General features: G+C 38.4%; 1 protein-coding gene across 6 annotated transcripts in view; it reads right to left on the bottom strand.

The window, feature by feature from the left end:
• The window catches only part of INVS (inversin), a 137531-nt gene that overhangs the window by 53148 nt on the left and 63124 nt on the right, over positions 1 to 21259 (bottom strand). For 4 of the 6 annotated variants that reach the window (XM_027549767.1, XM_027549768.1, XM_027549765.1 and 1 more), the window contains exons 4-8: positions 11767 to 11940; positions 10091 to 10258; positions 6265 to 6445; positions 3962 to 4071; positions 1424 to 1595 (exon numbers count right to left, since the gene is read on the bottom strand). In XM_027549767.1, coding sequence (XP_027405568.1) covers positions 1424 to 1595; positions 3962 to 4071; positions 6265 to 6445; positions 10091 to 10258; positions 11767 to 11940 — 805 coding nt within the window. The remainder of the gene's footprint in view (positions 1 to 1423; positions 1596 to 3961; positions 4072 to 6264; positions 6446 to 10090; positions 10259 to 11766; positions 11941 to 21259) is intronic. The other 2 variants (XM_027549771.1, XM_027549769.1) reach the window with 1 other exon arrangement.

The following is a 21259-nucleotide window of genomic DNA, read 5'->3' as shown; positions in this document are numbered from 1 at the left end:
AAGAGAAAGAGCTCAGGGAATGAATGAATTTGAAAATTTAGGTCTCAACCGTAACTAAGATGTACATCAGAAAGACAACTTTGGTTGAGAATGCAAGTATCCAAGCCCATACTTCATTAAAATACATGAAATGTTAAACAAAGAGTGATGCCAGTGATAAAGACTGCATAATAATAAAAGTCTGATAAAAAATTAAATACTGAGATCATTTATAAACTCAATGCCTTATGTGTCTGTATAATACTCCTTAAGAAGCTTAAGGTCTATGGTGAAACTCTGATAAACAAATACTTTTACAAGTTGAAGTCTTTATCAAAATTGATATTACCTAAAAACTCTTTTTAAAAAATCAGAAGGTGTGAAGGTCTAAGTATAGGGAGGGAGATATTAGGTATAGCAACCACATTCCCCTCTGTCTCCCAAGTGCTCTATGAACAGTTTTGGTGATTAAGAAAGACAGAAAGATCTCATCCAGGATGACAGGTAGGTGCAAATGGCTCTAGAATGTTTTCATCTATAAGAAAACAGAACATTGAGAAGCTCGCAGCTGAGGTTTTGTTCCATTCAGTGTTTCTGCGCTGTGATTTTTCTTTCTGACTTGTAATTTGTATATACAGGTGTCCTTTGTTATCTATGGGGGATTGGTTCCAGGAACCTCTACAGATACTAAAATGTGAAGATGCTCAAGACCCTTTCATGAGATGGTGCAGTACAAGTCAGCCTCCCAAAGCCACAGATGCAAAACCCTGGATATGGAGGGCTGACTGCAGTACCCAGCAACAGCTGTGTCACCCAAGGTGACAACGGGTGTTACAAAAACAAGGACTTCTCTTAGTAATCAACACATCCTTCGAGGGCTCTCTTCTTAGAAAAAGAGATTAAAGGAAGCATACAGGAAGAGCTTTCGAAGCTTTGAAGCTTCTAGAGTCATGGGAGGTTAACTCTGAAATGGGAGATTCAGGAGAACAGCAGTAATGCTGTTCAAAACTGAGAAACAGCATATTAAATGAGACTGGTGAGAACATACATAGATGTGTGCCTTCTTTAAAATATAATTCTAAATTTTTGAAAATGTAGTTAATAACTGCTAAGTATGCATAGTTTTTAAAGAGCAGGTTTATGCTTTTTTTATGCAAAGATATATGATCAGAAGAGTTCTGCAATTACGTCTAAGGAGCAACAAGGCTGGTAAATCAAATGTCAAAATTCACTTGATAATAACATAGGGTAATTTTAGCTGTAATACTTGGAAAAATAAAGCTGTTGGAGTGATATCCTGGCAACCTAAACCTAAAAAGTAAAGATCAATGTCAAATAATATTAGATTAGGAACAATGGTTTCAACTTACTATTTTGCAAGTATTATAGCACCATCTATACTCTGAATCCTGAATGAAAGCTGAATATGTCTGCCAGTTCTTACCTGTACCTCCATATTTATCTGCCATATTAATGTCAATGTCAGATTTTAAGCTCAGCATAGTTCTAAGGACATCATCACTGCCTTTCCCAGCAGCCCACATAAAGGATGTTCTTCCTTCAAGGTCTGAATCATCTTTTACTGATGGATGTTTTAAAAACACTTTAACTGTTTCCTGTAAGAAAACATTTAAAAATTTGAGACATGAGAGCGGCATTTTCTATGGCAATAAAACCAGTGTTATATGTGACCTCCACTAAGAAGCAAAGTATTTTTTGGTCTACTTTTGAATCAAATGAAATTATCTTTTTATGAATAATAAAATTATAATTTCCATTGAAAATAACAATCTGCATTCCTTATGTATTGGTTTTAGTTTTCACAGCATTTCAAAATATAACTAAATTCCCTCATTCAATATTCTTATAATTGAGAATGATTATTCTCAATTAAATTTAAAAATTTAACTGCAGAGAAGAAACTATGTACTTTTTATTATTTTTTTAAATAGTTAATTGATTTATCAAATGATGAGCCGTGGCTACTGAGAAGTGCAGTGTTCAATTCATCTAACAAGTATTATTCAGTAATTCCTGCATTTTAGGTCCTTCCTCTATAGAATCATACAAAAATGAGGACCCTTAATAATTCTTATAGTGTTTGACAATTTTAATGGCAGTTAATATTCATAGCTACTTCCCTGGAGGCTCAGTGGTAAAGAATCCACCTGCCAATGCAGGAAATGTGGGTTCGATCTCTGGCTCAGGAAAATCCCCAGGAGAAGGAAATGGCAACCCACTCCAGTATTCTTACCTGGGAAATCCCACGGATAGAGGTGCCTGGCAGGCTACAGTCCATGGGGTTGAAAAGAGATAGGCATGACTTAGCGACTAAATAACAACAATATTCACAGCACTTAAAATTGCATCTTTCCTCAAAACTCAGATGCTTACAAACTTATAGGAAGATCATAGACACTTTTGCTTGGATGGAAATAAAATAGTTTCAGAAAAAACAATTTCTGGAGGCTGTGAGTTGGCTAAAAATGCATAAAATGTTGATGTTCAATACTTTAGAGCAAGAAAAAATATAAGGGTTCATCTATTCCAGTTCCTCATTTTATAGATGAGACTTAGGCTCAAGGCCACATAAATACTGGTAGCAAACACACAAGTAGAATCCAGGGTTAAGTCACCACACTCTTTCTACTGCAACACACACCGCTTCCTAGTCTTAAAACTAGTTGTTGAGCTACTGTGGTATTATAGCTTAGCTCCCAGGAGCTAGTGTAGGTGCTTATTAATTTACATTTGAATAAAGAAATAATTTTTTTTAATGTTGGTGATTTTGGGGGTTTCTTTTAACAATCTGCAAACATTTCTTTTGTTCAGTATGTTTTCTAAGTGATGAATACTTACAAGGGTTTTATGGGGTTTTGATGTTGGTTGCAGTGTTTTTTATAAAGGGAATTATAACCTCTTGCAACTTAATAGAGTCTAAAGGAGATCAAGGGACTTGAAACAGCTTAGACTTTGCATCATTATTAAAAAACTATTTCTGTAATTGGCAAATTATCTAAAGCAAGTGTTTCTTTGAAAAAACGTCTATAATGTTCTAGTATTCTTTCTTACTTTCATTAACACAGTTACTTAACTACTAGTTTCTGTACATAGTTAAATTTGGAATCTAAGAATTGGGTTCTAGACAAGGCTTCCCCAATGGCTCAATGGTAAAGAGTCCACTTGCCAATGCATGAGACATGGATTCAATCCCTGATCTGGGAAGATCCCACATGCCACAGAGCAACTAAGCCCATGCACCCCAACTATCAAGCCTGCGCTCCAGAGCCTTTTGGCTGCAACTACTGACCCTACATGCCACGACTACTGAAGCCTGCACGCCCCCGGGCCTGTGCTCTGCAACAAGAGGAGCCACGGCAATGAGAAGCTCACATACCACAATTAGAGAGTAGCCCCCACTTGCTCCAACACACACAGCAATGAAGACCCAGCACAGCCAAAAATAACAAAATAAATAAATAAATTATAAAAACACAAAAGTATATTTAAAAAAAACATTGTGGGCAAATCATTTAATCTCTTGGAATCTTGGTTTCTTCATCTCTAAATAGGGATAACATGTCTTTACATAGGCCTGTGTTGAACTATGGATTGAATTATGATTTCCATAGATTGACTATATTGGGCCAACTGAATTTCTTATCTATTCATAATAAGAATGAACCCCACCTCAAAACTTAAGTATTTTTCTGAGATCTTGGGAGATAATAGAAGATAAAGGTTTACCGAAACTGTAGGTGGTAAGTAGAATCGATTTTTAGGATTGCCAGGAAGGAGAACTATAGCTATATTTGCTGTGGGTACCAGAGAGAAAGAGAAGTGTGAAATTAAGGTATTTTAGCAATCTGAGTATTCAGTGTACTATTCAGTGGTGCATTAGGGGAGGTGAGGAAGATGGAATTATACTGTGCTAATGATAACATTCTAATTTAAAAGGAGATAACTGTCATGGTTTACTTACAGCAAAGTTACTCTGAGCTGCATAGTGCAAGGGTGTTGCTCCTTGGCTGTCAGATGGAATGGTTCCAGACTTATTTCTTTCTAAAAGGAGATGGACAATCTGTGCATGGCCTGAAAGAAGACACAAGGTAGTTATCACACAAAAGGACTGATTCATTTATGGTCTATTTGAAGGAAACGGGTAAGAAAAATCACTAGCACATAAACCAGTACTCACAAGGGTTTCAGAATGGTCCCTAGTGCAGCTTCTAACTTTTTACCAAAATACTATGATTAGGCAGCACAAAGGCAAAACCTAAATACTAAAAACTCAATGCTTTGATCAACAAGGAAATGACTAATTATAATTGCCAGACTGAGAAAAAACTGTATATCATACCAGCTCACGGCATCCCCTGGTTCACCTTATAAAACTGCCCATCAAGAGGGAGGGAAGGTGTCAGAAGGCAGGCCCTCTCTGTCCCTAGTCTCCAGGTTCTACTGCACAACCAGTCAGAACTTTATGGTTGTTCTCTTCTGCTATTCAGGTGGACCAGCTATAACACAGTTTCTTGTGACCTCTGAGGCCTTCTGTCTATCACTTCGTACCTCCTTCCCCCAATGTTTGAACACCTAGGCAGTAATTTCAAACCCCAGAAGTGGGCAGGAATAGTGAGGTGCTGGTAGAAAAGAGTGCTCTGCAGTCCATTTTGGAGGATGTGGAGGAGGTCTCCCCAAATGAAGGACTGTAGAAAGGATCAAAGAATGAACAGACCTGGTAACAGTATATTTAGGAAACCTCAATTTCATACATGCCATTGCTTCAGTGTACAGGGAGTGAGGCAATGACACAGAAGCCACATTAGCAGAGCAAGAATACACTGCATGAACACCAGGCAGAAAAACAGAAATTTGCATGGGAGTTGTGCTCCTCTGCCTGCTCTTCAGCTGTGGTTTGATACAGAGTGCTCCACAACACAAACGGGCAAAAGTAGGGTCAAGGGCAATTTATGCCACACACTCAATCTAAATATTTCTCATCTTGTTTGAGAGATAAGGAGAAAAATTCAGAAAAGGCTTTATGGAAACACTCTAAGACAGGGGGAAAGGAACACCATCAGAAAGAACAAGAGCATACCTCAGAAAATGATCTAGAGAAGGATCTGGAAGAAAATTTCAGGCAACAGTTTGGCATCCTTGACTTTTACAAAGAGATGGCCTCTATGAAGTGAAACAGTATCCTAAGAAGAAGATAATCTAAAATGAAAGGGTAATGGAAGGAGGTAAAAATATAAAAAGCTGAGATAAAAAGAAATATGGATGATAGAAGGAAATCAAAATATAGCCTAAAATATAAAGAGGCAGAAAGAAAGCAGAATTCATGAAAAGAAAATTCAGTTTAGTGATACGCAGACAAATTTGCAAAAATGCAGAGGAAAAGGAAATGAAACTAAACACTGAAATGAAGACTGAATAATAATTATAAATCTGACTATAAAACCAAATGCAAATGTAAGAATCATTTAAAAAAGAGATAACATGTAATTTAAAAACTAAGTCTATAATAATAATATTTTTATAATTATTACTATTAATAATAACTGTCAGATCATATTAACAAACACCTAAAGGGTATAAGTGCAAGTATGCCAAATTCCTCATTTTAAATAGATGGGAATCAGTAAATGCAGTTTTGCTCTTGACTCAGGCTTAGGCTTAAGAAAGCTTTTAAAATTTAAAAGTAACTGCTAGTAAAACCTAGAAACCCTCCCGAAACATTAGGAAATTCAAAACCAGATAGCTACAATGTAATCCATACACCACAAGGCAGAAAACAAAGAAATCAGGAAAAACTCCAAATTAAGGAGAAAAAAAACTAATCCTCAAAGATGAGAATAACGGAAAAAAGATCAAATTGTACAATTTGTAACAGTGACTGTCAGTGGGCAAAACTCCTTCACTAAAAGGGAAAGACTCTCAGATTGCCAAAATTCAGACAGATACACATATATAATCTTCCATATAAAAAAGTGTTCCCCAAAAATGCTAAGTAAAAGGCGCATCAGGAAATATGAAGAAAAGAAAATCAAATATAGTATTAGCTGACACATAAAATTAAAGCCCTTCTCCAAAAAAAGCAAAGGCATTGAACGTGAAGATTATTTTATATTTACATTTGTTAACAAATGCACATTGGTTTTATAATAACAATTTTAAAAGACATGTTGTTGAAATTACCATATAACAGAGAATACATTTATAAGCATACAACAGAGGAATTTAGGTACAAAGTACTACATATCAATTAAAAACTATTCAACTCACCTAGCAAAGCTGCCCAGTGAAGCGGCGTTCGAAATAAGTTATCGTAAGATGTTATATTGCAGCTTTCGTATGAGGTCAAGACATCTACCACTGTCACATTCCCATCAGCGACTGCAAAGTGAAGAGGTGTTCGACCCTCATAGTCTTGCCAGTTCAGTAAAGACTCTGTTGGAGCAGCATCCTATTTTTAAGGAACCAGAGACTTCAGACACACATAGAATCCTTAAAAAAGCCACATTTGATGTAAGTATTAACTGAGCAATTTTTGAAACCTGTATATTCTCTCTCAGCAGAAGTGATAAAATTTAGAAAAAAGTATACAGTCTAAATCTTAAAAATTTTAATTTCATATTTAACTATAAAAAGTACAGAAAAATAAATGTACTTGTACTATCTAGATTAAATAGGAATCAACACTTTCCCTAACGTGCTTTTTGAATCTGTTATGGATTCAGCTAAAGCCATATGTTTTGTATTTTTGCTTCATATGTATACGTCCATAAACAATAGATAAATTTTGTGTGTTTTCAATATTTATACTTATGCATTATGCCATGTATATCCTTGAATTTTTTTCTTTTAAAATTATATTTTTGAATTTTTTTATTTCAACACAATACATGTGGGTATCTGTAATGATACTAATCTATTTGTTAAACCACAATTTAGTTATCCATTCTCTTGAAAGTCGCTCAGTCACGTCCAACTCTTTACAACCCCATGGACTGTAGCCCACCAGGCTCCTCTGTTCATGGAGATTCTCCAGGCCAGATTACTGGATTGGGCAGCCTTTCCTTTCTCCAGGGGATCTTCCTAACCCAGGGATGGAGCCCAGGTCTCCCACATTGCGGGCGGATTCTTTACTGTCTGAGCCACCAGGGAAGCCCTTACTGAAGGATATTTAGGTTACTTACACAGTTTTCCACTATTAACAAGAATGCTGCAATGCATTTTTTGCATTGCACTTCCTTTACATATCTCCTTATGGCATATATGTGAGATTTTTCTCTAGCCCAGACATTTTGAAGGGAAACTGCTGGGTTGAAAGATATCTACATCTTCAGTTAGGTATTGTTAAACTGCTCTCCAAATGGCTGTACTAATGAACACATCCATGACAATGTGTAAAGGCTTTTATTTCCCCACATGCTGGCACAAATCAACCACTTGATATTATCAAACTTAAAACATTTTTCCTGTTACAAGTATGAAAGGCATTTCACTGATGCTTTAAATTGCATTCCTTTTATGAATGAGGTTGAAATTTTTTATCACATGGTTATTAGATTTTTGGTTTAAACTGACAGTTCACAACATTTATTTGTTTTTCTACTGGATCCTTGTAGAGATATAATGCACTGCTTAGGTCCTCCTTCCCTACTACCTCCACGATCTTCTCCTGTCAGCTTTTTGGAATTGCTTTAGCTGAAGAGAGTTCCTCACCCACCTCAGGTCTCTTTTCAGATTAGGTCATACCCAAAGTGAAGCCCTCCTGTCCCAATTTAAGAACTCTTTGAAGGGCCTTTCCAGGTTTAGAGCTCTCTATACAGTCAGCCTATTTTATAAAAGAAGAGTATGAAAGGTATTACAAAACACTTCAAAAAAGAAGTAGAATATTACCATGGCAGCAATCTAGGACCTTGAGTCTCCCAAGGACTTAAATGCACTTATAGAGGAGGGAAAAAAAAGCCAAATTTGTAAGGAAGATATTATTAAGTGAGAATTACCCTCCATAGACCTCAGATTTCGGAATTAACACACAGAGAATATAAAATTACTAATGATAAAACACGTAAGAAAATAAAAAATGGGGACTTCCTCGGCAGTCCAGTGGTTAAGAATCTGTGCTTCCAGTGCAGCGGGGATGGGTTTGATCCTTGGTGGGGGAACTGAGATTCCACAAGCCACATAGCACAGTTAAAAATTTTAAAAGTGAGCAAGGGAAAAAGCTCTCAAAATGATCAGGCGGATCTGAAAAAGAACCGAGGAGAACTTTTAGAAGTGAAAACACCATCACTAAGATTGAAGACTAAACAAATAGTGTAAACAAGACTGGATGCAGCTGAAGAAAGACTTGGTAAACTGGAAGGCAGATCTGATGTAACTACCCAGAATGTAGCAGAATGGGACAAGATGAGAGAAATGTAAAAGAAAAGGTAAGACACATGGAAAGTAAGATGGAAAGGTCTAAAATATGTGTTATTGGAGACCCCATAGGCAGGCGTAGAGAGAAAGAAGCAGAAGCAATACTGACATAATGGCTATATATTTTCCAGAACTGAGATGCGATAATCAGAATGTATACTAAACACGGAAAGAAAAAAAAAAAAAAAGGCATACTAGACACACTGTAGTAAAACTGTAGAATACTATATAGATTAATTTTTAAAACCACCCTGAGAGAAAAGATAATCTATACAGGGATTACAATTAGACAAATAACAGACTATTTAAGAGGAACAATGAAAGGCAGAAAGCAGCAAAATAACAGTCTAAAAGAGCTGATAAAAGTGACTACCTAGAATCGTGTATACAGAAAAACTACATACTCAAGAGCATTGTAGAAATGCAGACATCCTTAACAGTTGAATTAATCAGGGAGTTAACTACCATACATCTATACTAATAGGAGTTCTAAGAATTTATTTCAGGGAGAAAGGTAATAACTCTGGAAGGAAAATTGGAGATCCAAGAAGAAATGCACAACAAAGGAATCAGTTAACATACAAGTAGAAATAAATTAATCATTGTATAAATAAAACAATAACATCGTCAAAAGTCTAATTTGTGTGTTATAAGCAAATAGGACCAAACATTAGACTACCACAGCATGTAAGTTGTAATTTGGGAAGAAATGATTAAAAAACCTCAAAGAATCTACTGATAAACATTCAAAATTCGTAAGTATAGAAAGTTGGTTAGATATATAATTAATGGCCAAAAGTATCAACTGCATTTCTATACACCTGCAACAACCAGTTAAATTCATACCCTAGATAGGGTTTTTAAAAAAGGTTCAAAGCAGCACTGTTGTAAACAGCAAAAAGCTGGAAACAGTTTCAAAGGTCTGTCAATAACAGAATGAAAAATGTGTGTCATTTAATCTTCAAAAAATGGAATACTATTCAGCATATAGCAGTAAAAAGTAATAATATTACAGCTACACGCAGCAACATAGATTAAAACCACCAACTTAACACTGAGCAAGAGAAAAGGATGTCGCAGAATACATACAGTATGATTCTATGAATACAAAATGCAAAAATGTTAAAAATGAAACAGTACATTGTTTAGGAATGCAAACATATGTGGCAAAACTATAATGAAAACCAGTGGAATAATAAGCACAAAATTGAGGGTAGTGGCTGCCTCTGAGAAAGGAGAGAAAAGAATGCTACTTGGAGGTACCCAGGGAACTTAAACAGTGATTTACTTGGCTCCTCCACTCAGTGATGAATACATAAGTTTCCTTATTCCTTATATCTTAAATGTATTTATTCATTTACATCTACTTACTATTTGATAAGAACAAGTATAAAACAAAGTCAGGGATGATAAATAGGAACTCAGAAAAGTAGCTGATGGGGGACAGAAATGAGCGTGGTATAGGGAGAGAGAATGCCTTGGGAAGCAGGCATGCAGGAAATTTCTGTGTGGTCTTAAATCACAGTATTAAAATGCTCTATTTCTTGCTGATGAGCTCATACGTTTTTTGTTGTACTCTTTTGTGTCATAATTTGCTTGTGTGCTATAAAATGCTTTTGCATACAGTGGATAATTCATAACATAATTTCTTTTGGGGGGTAAGGCCATCCATTATACCTACCAGAATGCATCGCACTGTGTGAACGGCACTTGGATCTTTGTGGTTGGCTGCCCAGTGAAGTGGGATCTTGCCCTCGACATCAGGAATTCCAATGTTAGAATCATGCTTGATGAGCAGCTTCACATGCTCAGGGTTATTGTAGTAGGCACTCCAATGCAGAGCTGTTTGCTGCAAAATGGAGAGATTTTCAAAATGACATTGACAACAGAATAGTGACAACACAACAAACTTTTCCCAAACTCTTACTGCATGACAGCTACAGCTGTAAGACTTCTGTATATTTTCTCTCCTAGAGTCTGTATCAGGACAACTCTGGGAGATGAGCAGTCTTGAACTTGCACGTGACTGATGAGGAAACTGAGCATAAGGAGGATAAGCAATCTGCTAAATGGCACAAATGCAGTAAAAGACTTTTACTCAAGTGATTAATGGGTCTTTGTGGATTGAACAAAGTGCTTTTTTTCAGTGAAATATTTATTTTCTGGCCGTAGCATGTGGCTTGAAAAATCACAGTTCCCCAACCCAGAGAACCCATGCTCTCAGCAGTGAAAATGCAGAGTCCCAACCACTGGATGCCCAGGGAATTCTCAGTGAACTATCAGCACTACAAATGCTGTGAGTTAGGAATAACATCAATTTACAGTAGTTGTAAAATTAAAAAATTGATCTCAGAACTTCAGGTTATATGAGTGACTACTAAACAAAATTTAAAAATCACATTAAGAATACTATGGGAGTGAAAAGATTATTGAGTATCAACCCAGGGACTTAATTATAAGAGTTAATTTCATGAGCACGCAGGAGTTTGCAAGACTCTTATGATTAAGTGCCTGATGAAAAGGAAGAGGATGACTGCCTTTGTCTAACTAAAGACCACATTTTTTTCCTGTAAAGAATAATCAGAATGTTGATCAAAACAATGACCAATGTATACAATATGTTCGAATTCAAGAGCAGGGAACACAATGAATCCCAATAACAATGTCAGAGCAAATATTACAATCAAAATGAAATTAATAATAATTTTACGGCTAATATTTATTGACAGCATACTATGCACTGGGCATTGTGCTAAACACTTGATATATACTATCTCATTTTATCTTCAACAACCCTGTTGTCCCCTTTTTGCATATGGGAAAATTGAGGTATAGAGAGGTTAAGTAAGTTGATGGACACAGAACAAGTAGCGGCTTCTACGCTGAAACCCAAGACAAAGTATGCCAAAGCCCAGGACATTAAAGCAATTATGCACTAAGTACATTATTTGGGGGCATTTGGTCACCACAAATCTCACAACAAATTGCAACTATCATGACTAGCAGTCAAATAATGAGTTGGAGTTAGACAGGCCTGGGTTCACATTCTAGCCCTGGCACTTGGATCTTTGGTAGAATTTTAATCTTCTTGAGCTTCAGTTTCCCCATATGTGAAAAGATGATACTACCCACTACACTAAGTTGCTAGCAGGACACAATTTAAGTGAAATCCTTTACTAGGGCATGTGGAGATTTGGAATTGTTCTACCATGTATGAGTGGTAATTGAGGCCTTCTTCCTTGAGGCTTCACATCATAAAATAAACTGTCTGCTTTATGTTCTACTTGTCTTTGATTCTGATAGTCTGTTCAGATCAGATCAGTCGCTCAGTCGTGTCTGACTCTTCGCGACCATTACCTTGTTTTTATCCTGTGTGTCCACTTCTCCTGGTGCCATAAACTTCAGCAGAAGCGCCAAACATTTAGGGCTCTTGTGCCGAGTAGTCAAGTGTAAAGGAGTCATTTCTTCCAGATCCTTCTGCATCCAGTTTGCTCTGCGTGTAAGTAAGAGTTTCATGAAACGATAATTTCCCTAAATGAAAAATAAGAGACAGTAAGAAGAAATGTACTTTGGAGCCAAAATTTTTTTAAAATTTTTAAATGCTTTAAGCATTTTAATTATTCTGCTGGAGTAATAACATTCAGATAAATTAATAAAAGGAAAAATACTTAAAATTCTACTATACTATCAGTTGTTTTATTTTGTTCATGTTTTTTTCCAACTGTTTTCTACATACCTACAGTTTCCTTAGGGGTTGGTCAATATTTCATTGTGTTAAGCCAAGATATTTTATTTAATCATTCTATTATCGTTTATAACTTTTTGAATAGAAAATGCTACAATGTATATGATTTTTCACTTAGGTTTTTTTTTTTTTTTTTTTTTTTCATAGAATAAATTACCAGGAACAAAATCACTGGGTCAAAGGAGTTTGTGTATTTTATGCTTTTTGGTGTATCTTTCAAATTGCTATCTAGCAGCAACAATGTCAGAGAAGGCAATGGCACCCCACTCCAGTACTCTTGCCTGAAAAATCCCATGGACAGAGGAGCCTGGTGGGCTGCAGTCCATGGGGTCGAGAAGAGTCAGACACGACTGAGCGACTTCACTTTCACTTTTCACTTTCATGCACTGGAGAAGGAAATGGCAACCCACTCCAGTGTTCTTGCCTGGAGAATCCCAGGGACAGGGGAGCCTGGTGGGCCCCTGTCTGTGGGGCTGCACGGAATAGGACAGGACTGAAGTGACTTAGCAGCAGCAACAATGTATGAATGTATTAGTTTCAGCACAATCTGACCAGCACAGAATATATTATTTATATTCAAAGTATAATAACTTTGTGAAGTAAACAGAGATTTTTAACCCCAATTTAGAGGTGAGAGAAGTGAGATTCAAAGGGGTTAAATATTTTTTCCATAGCAACTGGTTAATAAGAAGGTGGTTACTGTTCTTGAAGAGAGATATTTATAGTTACAACTAAGATATAAGGAACTTCCTCACAGTTCAGGTTCCAGACGCATATGGTCACATGAACACCAACCCAGAAGTCACTGTGGGCCACCCACTGCAGGCAGTGCTGTCCACATAGGTTAAACCCTCCCATCTGGCACAATCAATCCATCTGGAGAAAGCAGTTCTAGCTAAACTTCTTTCTCCAGGTGGATTGAATGCAATTGTACTTGGGCTTCCTTTCTGGCTTAGGCAGAAAAGAATCCGCTTGCAATGTGGGAAACCCGGGTTCGATCCCTGGGTTGGGACAATCCCCTGGAGATGAGAATGGCAACCCATTCCAGTATTTTTGCCGAGAATTCCATGAACAGAGTAGCTTGGTGGGCTATAGTCCATAGGGTCACAAAAAGTCAGACACAACTGAACCATTAACACATAATGGTACTCAGGTCAACCACTATACAGTATGCCTGCAGGAGCTTTGAAACCCTTGAAGAGTAGTGCTTTCGAACTCTTCCCTGAGATCTACTTCCGTATCTCCAATTCTGATTGGAGACTTCAATACGTTTGGTACCATAGATAATTCTATTTCTTTCATTTTTATTGGAGTATAATTGCTTTACAATGTTGTGTTAGTTTCTGCTGGACAACAACATGAATCAGTTATAAGTATACATACTTCCCCTCCCTCTCGAGCTCCCCTCCCCCCTCCCACCCGTTTAGGTCATCACAGAGCAATGAGCGGAGTAATCTGTGCTATACAGCAGCTTCCCATTAGCTATCTATTTCACACTTGGTAGTGTATATGTGTCAATAGTGCTGCTGCTGCTGCTAAGTCACTTCAGTCGTGTCCGACTCTGTGCGACCCCAGAGACGGCTACTCTCTCAATTTGTCTCACCCTCTCCTTCCCTTCTCCATGTCCACAAGTGTGTTCTCTATGTCCATGTCTTTATTCCTGCCCTGCAAAAATGTTCATCAGTACCATTTTCTAGATTCCATACATATTTCACAGTCAACATGAACAAACTATATACCATGATCAAATTCTCTGCCGTTCTCATGCCTATTTCTCTTTCTCTACTCAAAGCATAGTGGCAGGCAGGGCAGCCTATCTTCTTCATCTTCTGAGACCCTCTTTGGCATTGCCTTTCTTTAGGACTGGAATGAAAACTGACATTTTCAAGTCTTGTGGACACTGCTGAGTTTTCCAAATTTGCTTGCATATTGAATGTAACACTTTCACAGCATTATCTTTTAGGATTTGAAATAGCCCAATTGGAATTCCATTACCTCCACTAGCTTTGTTCATAGTGATACTTCCTAAGGCCCACTTGACTTCACATTATAGGATGTGAAGATGCCAAAGTACATTCAAACTACTGCACAACTGCACTCATTTCACACACTAGCAAAGTAATGCTCAAAATTCTCCAAGGCTTCAACAGTACGTGAACCGTGAACATCCAGATGTTCAAGTTGGATTTAGAAAAGGCAGAGGAACCAGATATCAAATTGCCAACATCTGTGGATCATCAAAAAGGCAAAAGAGAGTTCCAGAAAAACCTCTACTTCTGCTTTACTGACTAGGCCAAAGCCTTTGACTGTGTGTATCACAACAAACTGTGGAAAATTTTTCAAGAGATGGGAATACCAGACCACCTGACCTGCCTGTTAAAAAAAAACTGTATGCAGGTCAAGAAGCAACAGTTAGAACTGGACATGGAATAACAGACTGGTTCCAAATTAGGAAAGGAGTAAGTCAAGGCTGTATATTGTCATCCTGCTTATTTAACTTATATGCAGAGTACATCATGAGAAATGCTGGGCTGGATGAAGCACAAGCTGGAATCAAGATTGCTGGGAAAAATATCAATAATCTCAGATATGCAGATGACACACACTTATGGCAGAAAGCAAAGAACTAAAGAGCCTCTTGATAAAAGTGAAAGAGGAGAGTGAAAAAGTAGGCTTAAATTCACATTCAGAGAACTAAGATCATGGCATCCAGTCCCACCACTTCATGGCAAATAGATGGGTAAACAATGGAAACAGTGACTGACTTTATTTTGGGGGGCTCCAAAATCTCTGCAGATAGTGACTGCAGCCATGAAATTAAAACACGCTTGCTCCTTGGAAGAAAAGCTATGACAAAACTAGACAGCATATTGAAAAGCAGAGACATTTCTGTGCCAATAAAGGTTCATCTAGTCAAAGCAATGGGTTTTCCAGTAGTCATGTATGGTTGTGAGATTTGAACTATAAAGAAAGCTGAGCACTTAAGAATTGATGCTTTGGAACTGTGCTGTTGGAGAAGACTCTTGACAGTCCCTTGGACTGTAAGGAGATTCAACCAGCCCATCCTAAAGAAATCAGCCCTGAATATTCATTGGAAGGACTGATGCTGAAGCTAAAACTCCAATACTTTGGCCACCTGATGTGAGGAACTGACTCATTTGAAAAGACCTTGATGCTGGGAAAGAGTGAAGGCAGGAGGGGAAGGGGATGACAGAGGATGAGATGGTTGGATGGCATCACCAACTCAATGGACATGAGCTTGAGCAAATTCCAGGAGTTGGGGAGGGACAGGGAAGCCTGGTGTGTTGCAGTCCATGGGGTCACAAAGAGTTGGACACGACTGAGCGACTGAGATCTCTAGTCTTTCCCATTCTGTTGTTTTCCTCTATTTCTTTGCATTGATCACTGAGGAAGGCTTTCTTATCTCTTCTTGCTATTCTTTGGAACTCTGCATTCAGATGCTTATATCTTTCCTTTTCTCCTTTGCTTTTCACTTCCCTTGTTTTCACAGCTATTTGTAAGGCCTCCCCAGACAGCCATTTTGCTTTTTTGCATTTCTTTTCCATGGGGATGGTCTTGATCCCTGTCTCCTGTACAATGTCACGACCTTCAGTCCATAGTTCATCAGGCACTCTATCTTATCAGATCTAGGCCCTTAAATCTATTTCTCACTTCCACTGTATAATCATAAGGGATTTGATTTAGGTCATACCTGAATGGTCTAGTGGTTTTCCCTACTTTCTTCAATTTAAGTCTGAATTTGGCAATAAGGAGTTCATGATCTGAGCCACAGTCAGCTCCTGGTCTTGTTTTTGCTGAGTGTATAGAGCTTCTCCATCTTTGGCTGCAAAGAATATAATCAATCTGATTTCGGTATTGGCCATCTGGTGATGTCCATGTATAAAGTCTTCTTTTGTGTTGTTGGAAGAGGGTGTTTGTTATTACCAGTGCATTTTCTTGGCAAAACTCTATTAGTCTTTGCCCTGCTTCATTCCGTATTCCAAGGCCAAATTTGCCTGTTACCCCAGGTGTTTCTTGACTTCCTACCTTTGCATTCCAGTCCCCTATAATGAAAAGAACATCTTTTTTGGGTGTTAGTTCTAAAAGGTCTTGTAGGTCTTCATAGAACCGTTCGACTTCAGCTTCTTCAGCGTTACTGGCTGGGGCACAGACTTGGATTACTGTGATATTGAATGGTTTGCCTTGGAAACAAACAGAGATCATTCTGTCGTTTTTGAGATTGCATCCAAGTACTGCATTTTGGACTCTTTTGTTGACCATGATGGCTACTCCATTTCTTTTGAGGGATTCCTGCCTGTGGTAGTAGATGTAATGGTCATTTGAGTTAAATTCACCCATTCCAGTCCATTTGAGTTCGCTGATTCCTAGAATGTCGATGTTCACTCTTGCCATCTCTTGTTTGACCACTTCCAATTTGCCTTGATACGTGGACCTGACATTCCAGGTTCTTATGCAATATTGCTCTTTACAGCATCGGACCTTGCTCTATCACCAGTCATATCCACAACTGGGTATTGTTTTTGCTTTGGCTCCATCCCTTCATTCTTTCTGGAGTTATTTCTCTACTGATCTCCAGTAGCATATTGGGCACCTACTGACCTGGCGAGTTCCTCTTTCAATAGCCTATCTTTTTGCCTTTTCATACTGTTCATGGGGTTCTCAAGGCAAGAATACTGAAGTGGTTTGCCATTCCCTTCTCCAGCAGACCACATTCTGTCAGCCCTCTCCACCATGACCCGCCCGTCTTGGGTGGCCCCACGGGCATGGCTTAGTTTCATTGAGTTGACAAGGCTGTGGTCCTAGTGGGATTAGATTGACTAGTTTTCCGTGAGTATGGTTTCAGTGTGTCTGCCCTCTGATGCCCTCTTGCAACACCTACCGTCTTACTTGGGTTTCTCTTATCTTGGGCGTGGGGTATCTCTTCATGGCTGCTCTTTAAGAAAATTAGAGATACCAAGGGAAAATTTCATGCAAAGATGGGCTCGATAAAAGACAGAAATGGTATGGATCTAACAGAAGCAGAAGATATTAAGAAGAGATGGCAAGAATACACAGAAGAACTGTACAAAAAAGATCTTCATGACCCAGATAATCACGATGGTGTGATCACTCACCTAGAGCCAGACATCCTGGAATGTGAAGTCAAGTGGGCCTTAGAAAGCATCACTATGAACAAAGCTAGTGGAGGTGATGGAATTCCAGTTGAGCTCTTTCAAATCCTGAAAGATGATACTGTGAAAGTGCTGCACTCAATATGCCAGCAAATTTGGAAAACTCAGCAGTGGCCACAGGACTGGAGAAGGTCAGTTTTCATTCCAATCCCAAAGAAAGGCAATGCCAAAGAATGCTCAAACTACTGCACAATAGCACTCATCTCACATGCTCGTAAAGTAATGCTCAAAATAATCCAAGCCAGGCTTCAGCAATATGTGAACTGTGAACTTCCTGATGTTCAAGCTGGTTTTAGAAAAGGCAGAGGAACCAGAGATCAAATTGCCAACATCCGCTGGATCATGGAAAAAGCAAGAGAGTTCCAGAAAAACATCTATTTCTGCTTTATTGACTATGCCAAAGCCTTTGACTGTGTGGATCACAATAAACTGTGGAAAATTCTGAAAGGAATGGGAATACCAGGCCACCTGATCTGCCTCTTGAGAAATCTGTATGCAGGTCAGGAAGCAACAGTTAGAACTGGACATGGAACAACAGACTGGTTCCAATAGGAAAAGGAGTACGTCAAGGCTATATATTGTCACCCTGTTTATTTAACTTATATGCACAGTACATAATGAGAAATGCTGGACTGGAAGAAGCACAAGCTGGAATCAAGATTGCCGGGAGAAATATCAATAGCCTCAGATATGCAGATGACACCACCCTTATGGCAGAAAGTGAAGAGGAACTAAAAAGCCTCTTGATGAAAGTGAAAGAGGAGAGTGAAAAAGTTGGCTTAAAGCTCAACATTTAGAAAACGAAGATCATGGCATCTGGTCCCATCACTTCATGGGAAATAGATGGGGAAACAGTGGAAACAGTGTCAGACTTTATTTTTTGGGGCTCCAAAATCACTGCAGATGGTGACTGCAGCCATGAAATTAAAAGACGTTTACTCCTTGGGAGGAAAGTTATGACCAACCTAGATAGCATATTCAAAAGCAGAGACATTACTTTGCCAACAAAGGTTCGTCTAGTCAAGGCTATGGTTTTTCCAGTGGTCATGTAGGGATGTGAGAGTTGGACTGTGAAGAAGGCTGAGTGCCGAAGAATTGATGCTTTTGAACTGTGGTGTTGGAGAAGACTCTTGAGAGTCCCTTGGACTGCAAGGAGATCCAACCAGTCCATTCTGAAGGAGATCAGCCCTGGGTGTTCTTTGGAAGGAATGATGCTAAAGCTGAAACTCCAGTACTCTGACCACCTCATGCAAAGAGTTGACTCATTGGAAAAGACTCTGATGCTGGGAGGGATTGGGGGCAGGAGGAGAAGGGGACGACAGAGGATGAGATGGCTGGATGGCATCACTGACTCAATGGACGTGAGTCTGAGTGAACTCCGGGAGTTGGTGATGGACAGGGAGGCCTGGCGTGCTGCGATTCATGGGGTTGCAAGAGTCGGACACGACTGAGCGACTGAACTGAACTGACACCGTCTACATCCTTAACATTGTTGGTAATGTGGCTTTTAAATAATATAATTACAATGCTTTAATGTTCTACTATCAGGGGCTATGAGAATTAATAAGGAAGGCATTTATTAATTGAGCACCCCCACCCCCACTGTAATGAATGTGAGGCTCTAAGGCAACAGGGAGGTGAGGAAAGAAGAATGAGACTTGTCTGCTTGCCTCAGAGGCAGGAGTCAACTCAGCTCCAGGGTAGAGGCTGAAATAAGGGAGAAAACTAGGAAAAACATCCATAAGGCTGTCTACACTAGATGGGCAAATCTGGAATGGATTGAAAAGCATGGATGCAGCTCAGTTATTTCCATTCAGAGTGGTTTTCCTTGACCACCCTAGGGAAAACTTATTTTGTTCTTCTTTACTGCAGAATCTTTTCATTTCCTTCACAGCACTTTCCCCAGTTTGTAGTTACATACATATCTGTTAATTTCTCTTTACTGAGATCTTCCTCACAAGTAGTAAGCATCATGAATGCAGAGGCTATGTTTTATTGATCACTGTGCTCGGCATGGTTCCTGGCAGAGACTAGGTGCTTAATAAATGTTACTTGAAGGACTGAGTGAATAGGAGGATATAAAATATCTTCTATAGCTTTTTGTTTTTATTTAAAACTTATTGACATTTGCTAAATTAGTGCATAACAGTTAAGAATATTAATTCTCAAATATGTGGTATTTGGTTACTCTTATTTTTTAAGATTTATTTATCAGTGCTTCATTCATAGTGGACATCATTTATCTGGATTTTTTTCATTTCACCCAGTGCCAGTTCCAATTTTTGAGAAGGTACTAAAATTTCCTCAAGAGGGCACCCTGCTCTAAATCTCTTGCTATCTTTCTTTGAAAAAAGAAAAAAATGCCCAGGAAAAACAAACCTATGTTGTACTTTATACCAAAAAAATAAGGTTTGACCTTTCTGAGCATAACATTTCAAATATTACAGAATAATTCATCATGACCTTTTAAAGATAGTCAATCAGACAATCATTGTGATTTTGAAATTAAGAGGAAAAGGGAAGGAGAAGAAGGAAACTAGAATATGTTAGGGGGTGGCTACTGAGTTATAGACACGAGGCTTATTATATTTACACTCCACATTATTCTGGGCTTATTATATTTACACTCCACATTATTCTACACAAAACATGGTACATTTCAGTAGTAATTACTCAATCATTCAAAAAACATTCTTGGAGCCTTGTTACAAAGCAGACAAGAGTAGAATGTACTTTATTTTGACACAGATTTCATCTTTTTTCCTCACAGAAGTATCAGGGTAAATTTTTACATATCAAATAAAAGTATCTTCATGTGCTTCTAATTTCCTCATCTGTAAAACAGGAATAATAATATTACCTGAGATTATCATGTATATGAAATGATAAAGGTAATATCTGTACTTAGAACAGTACACAAAGCAAATGATGTTCGCTAATTTTATTACAAACAGTTTTCCAATGTGGAGGAAGCAACAAAAAACAGATGGTCAAGTGGAACCAAGAATGGCCCATGACTGAGGGCAAGTAGACAGAAAGATCCGACTGAACACAGTATACGTAGCTCAGCTAGTGATTAAGGAGAGAAGCAAGGTTAGGAACAGGTGAAAATAAAAACAGATGGAATGTTCTATATAATGGCTTTTCTGATTTTTTTTTTTTTACATTGAGAAAAATGTCTATACCTTCAGATAAAGGTGATACAGTACCAAAAAGAACATACCCAATCGGAATTTAGTGGGGAGTGCTGCTGGGCTGTGCTTAGTCGCTCAGTCATGTCCGACTCTTTGCAATCCCATGGACTGTAGGCCCCCAGGCTCCTCTGTCCATGGGGTTCTCCAGGCAAGAATACTAGGTTGACATGCCCTCCTCCAGGGGATCTCCCCAACCCAGGGATCAAACCCAGGTCTTCTGCATTGCAGGAGGATTCTTTACGAGCTGAGCCACCAGGGAAGCCCATGAATTCTGGAGTGGGTAGCCTATCCCTTCTCCAAGAGATCTTCCTGACCCAGGAATTGAACCGGGGTCTCTTGCATGATCAGGCTAGCTTCTCCTATTCCAAAGGACACAGACCATCTGAGATACTATTGACAAATGCTGGGACTAGAAAAAATTTAATCCTTTTGGACCAAGATCAACCTCCTTGGTTTTATAAATAAGCATTTGTTAAATGCTCAGTGTATACAAACTCAATTCTGAGAATGAACAGAGGGGACAGACAACTCTTTGAGCTAAATTCAAGAGAGTATTCCTAGTAACAGTGGAAAAGAGGAAAATACTAGTTTCAGGCAGCAAGCTGTTTTGATAACCCCCTGAAGACTGTATGACTTTGGAGACCCGTGTTATAGGCTACTCTGTTTCCCATAAAGCCCCCTCAATACAAGTGCAAACAAACAAAATGTTCAAACATTTC

This window comes from Bos indicus x Bos taurus, chromosome 8, assembly GCF_003369695.1.
Source record: "Bos indicus x Bos taurus breed Angus x Brahman F1 hybrid chromosome 8, Bos_hybrid_MaternalHap_v2.0, whole genome shotgun sequence".
Taxonomy (NCBI): domain Eukaryota; kingdom Metazoa; phylum Chordata; class Mammalia; order Artiodactyla; family Bovidae; genus Bos; species Bos indicus x Bos taurus.
Note: the sequence above shows the minus strand (reverse complement) of the source record. Positions and strands in the feature narration are given on the sequence as shown.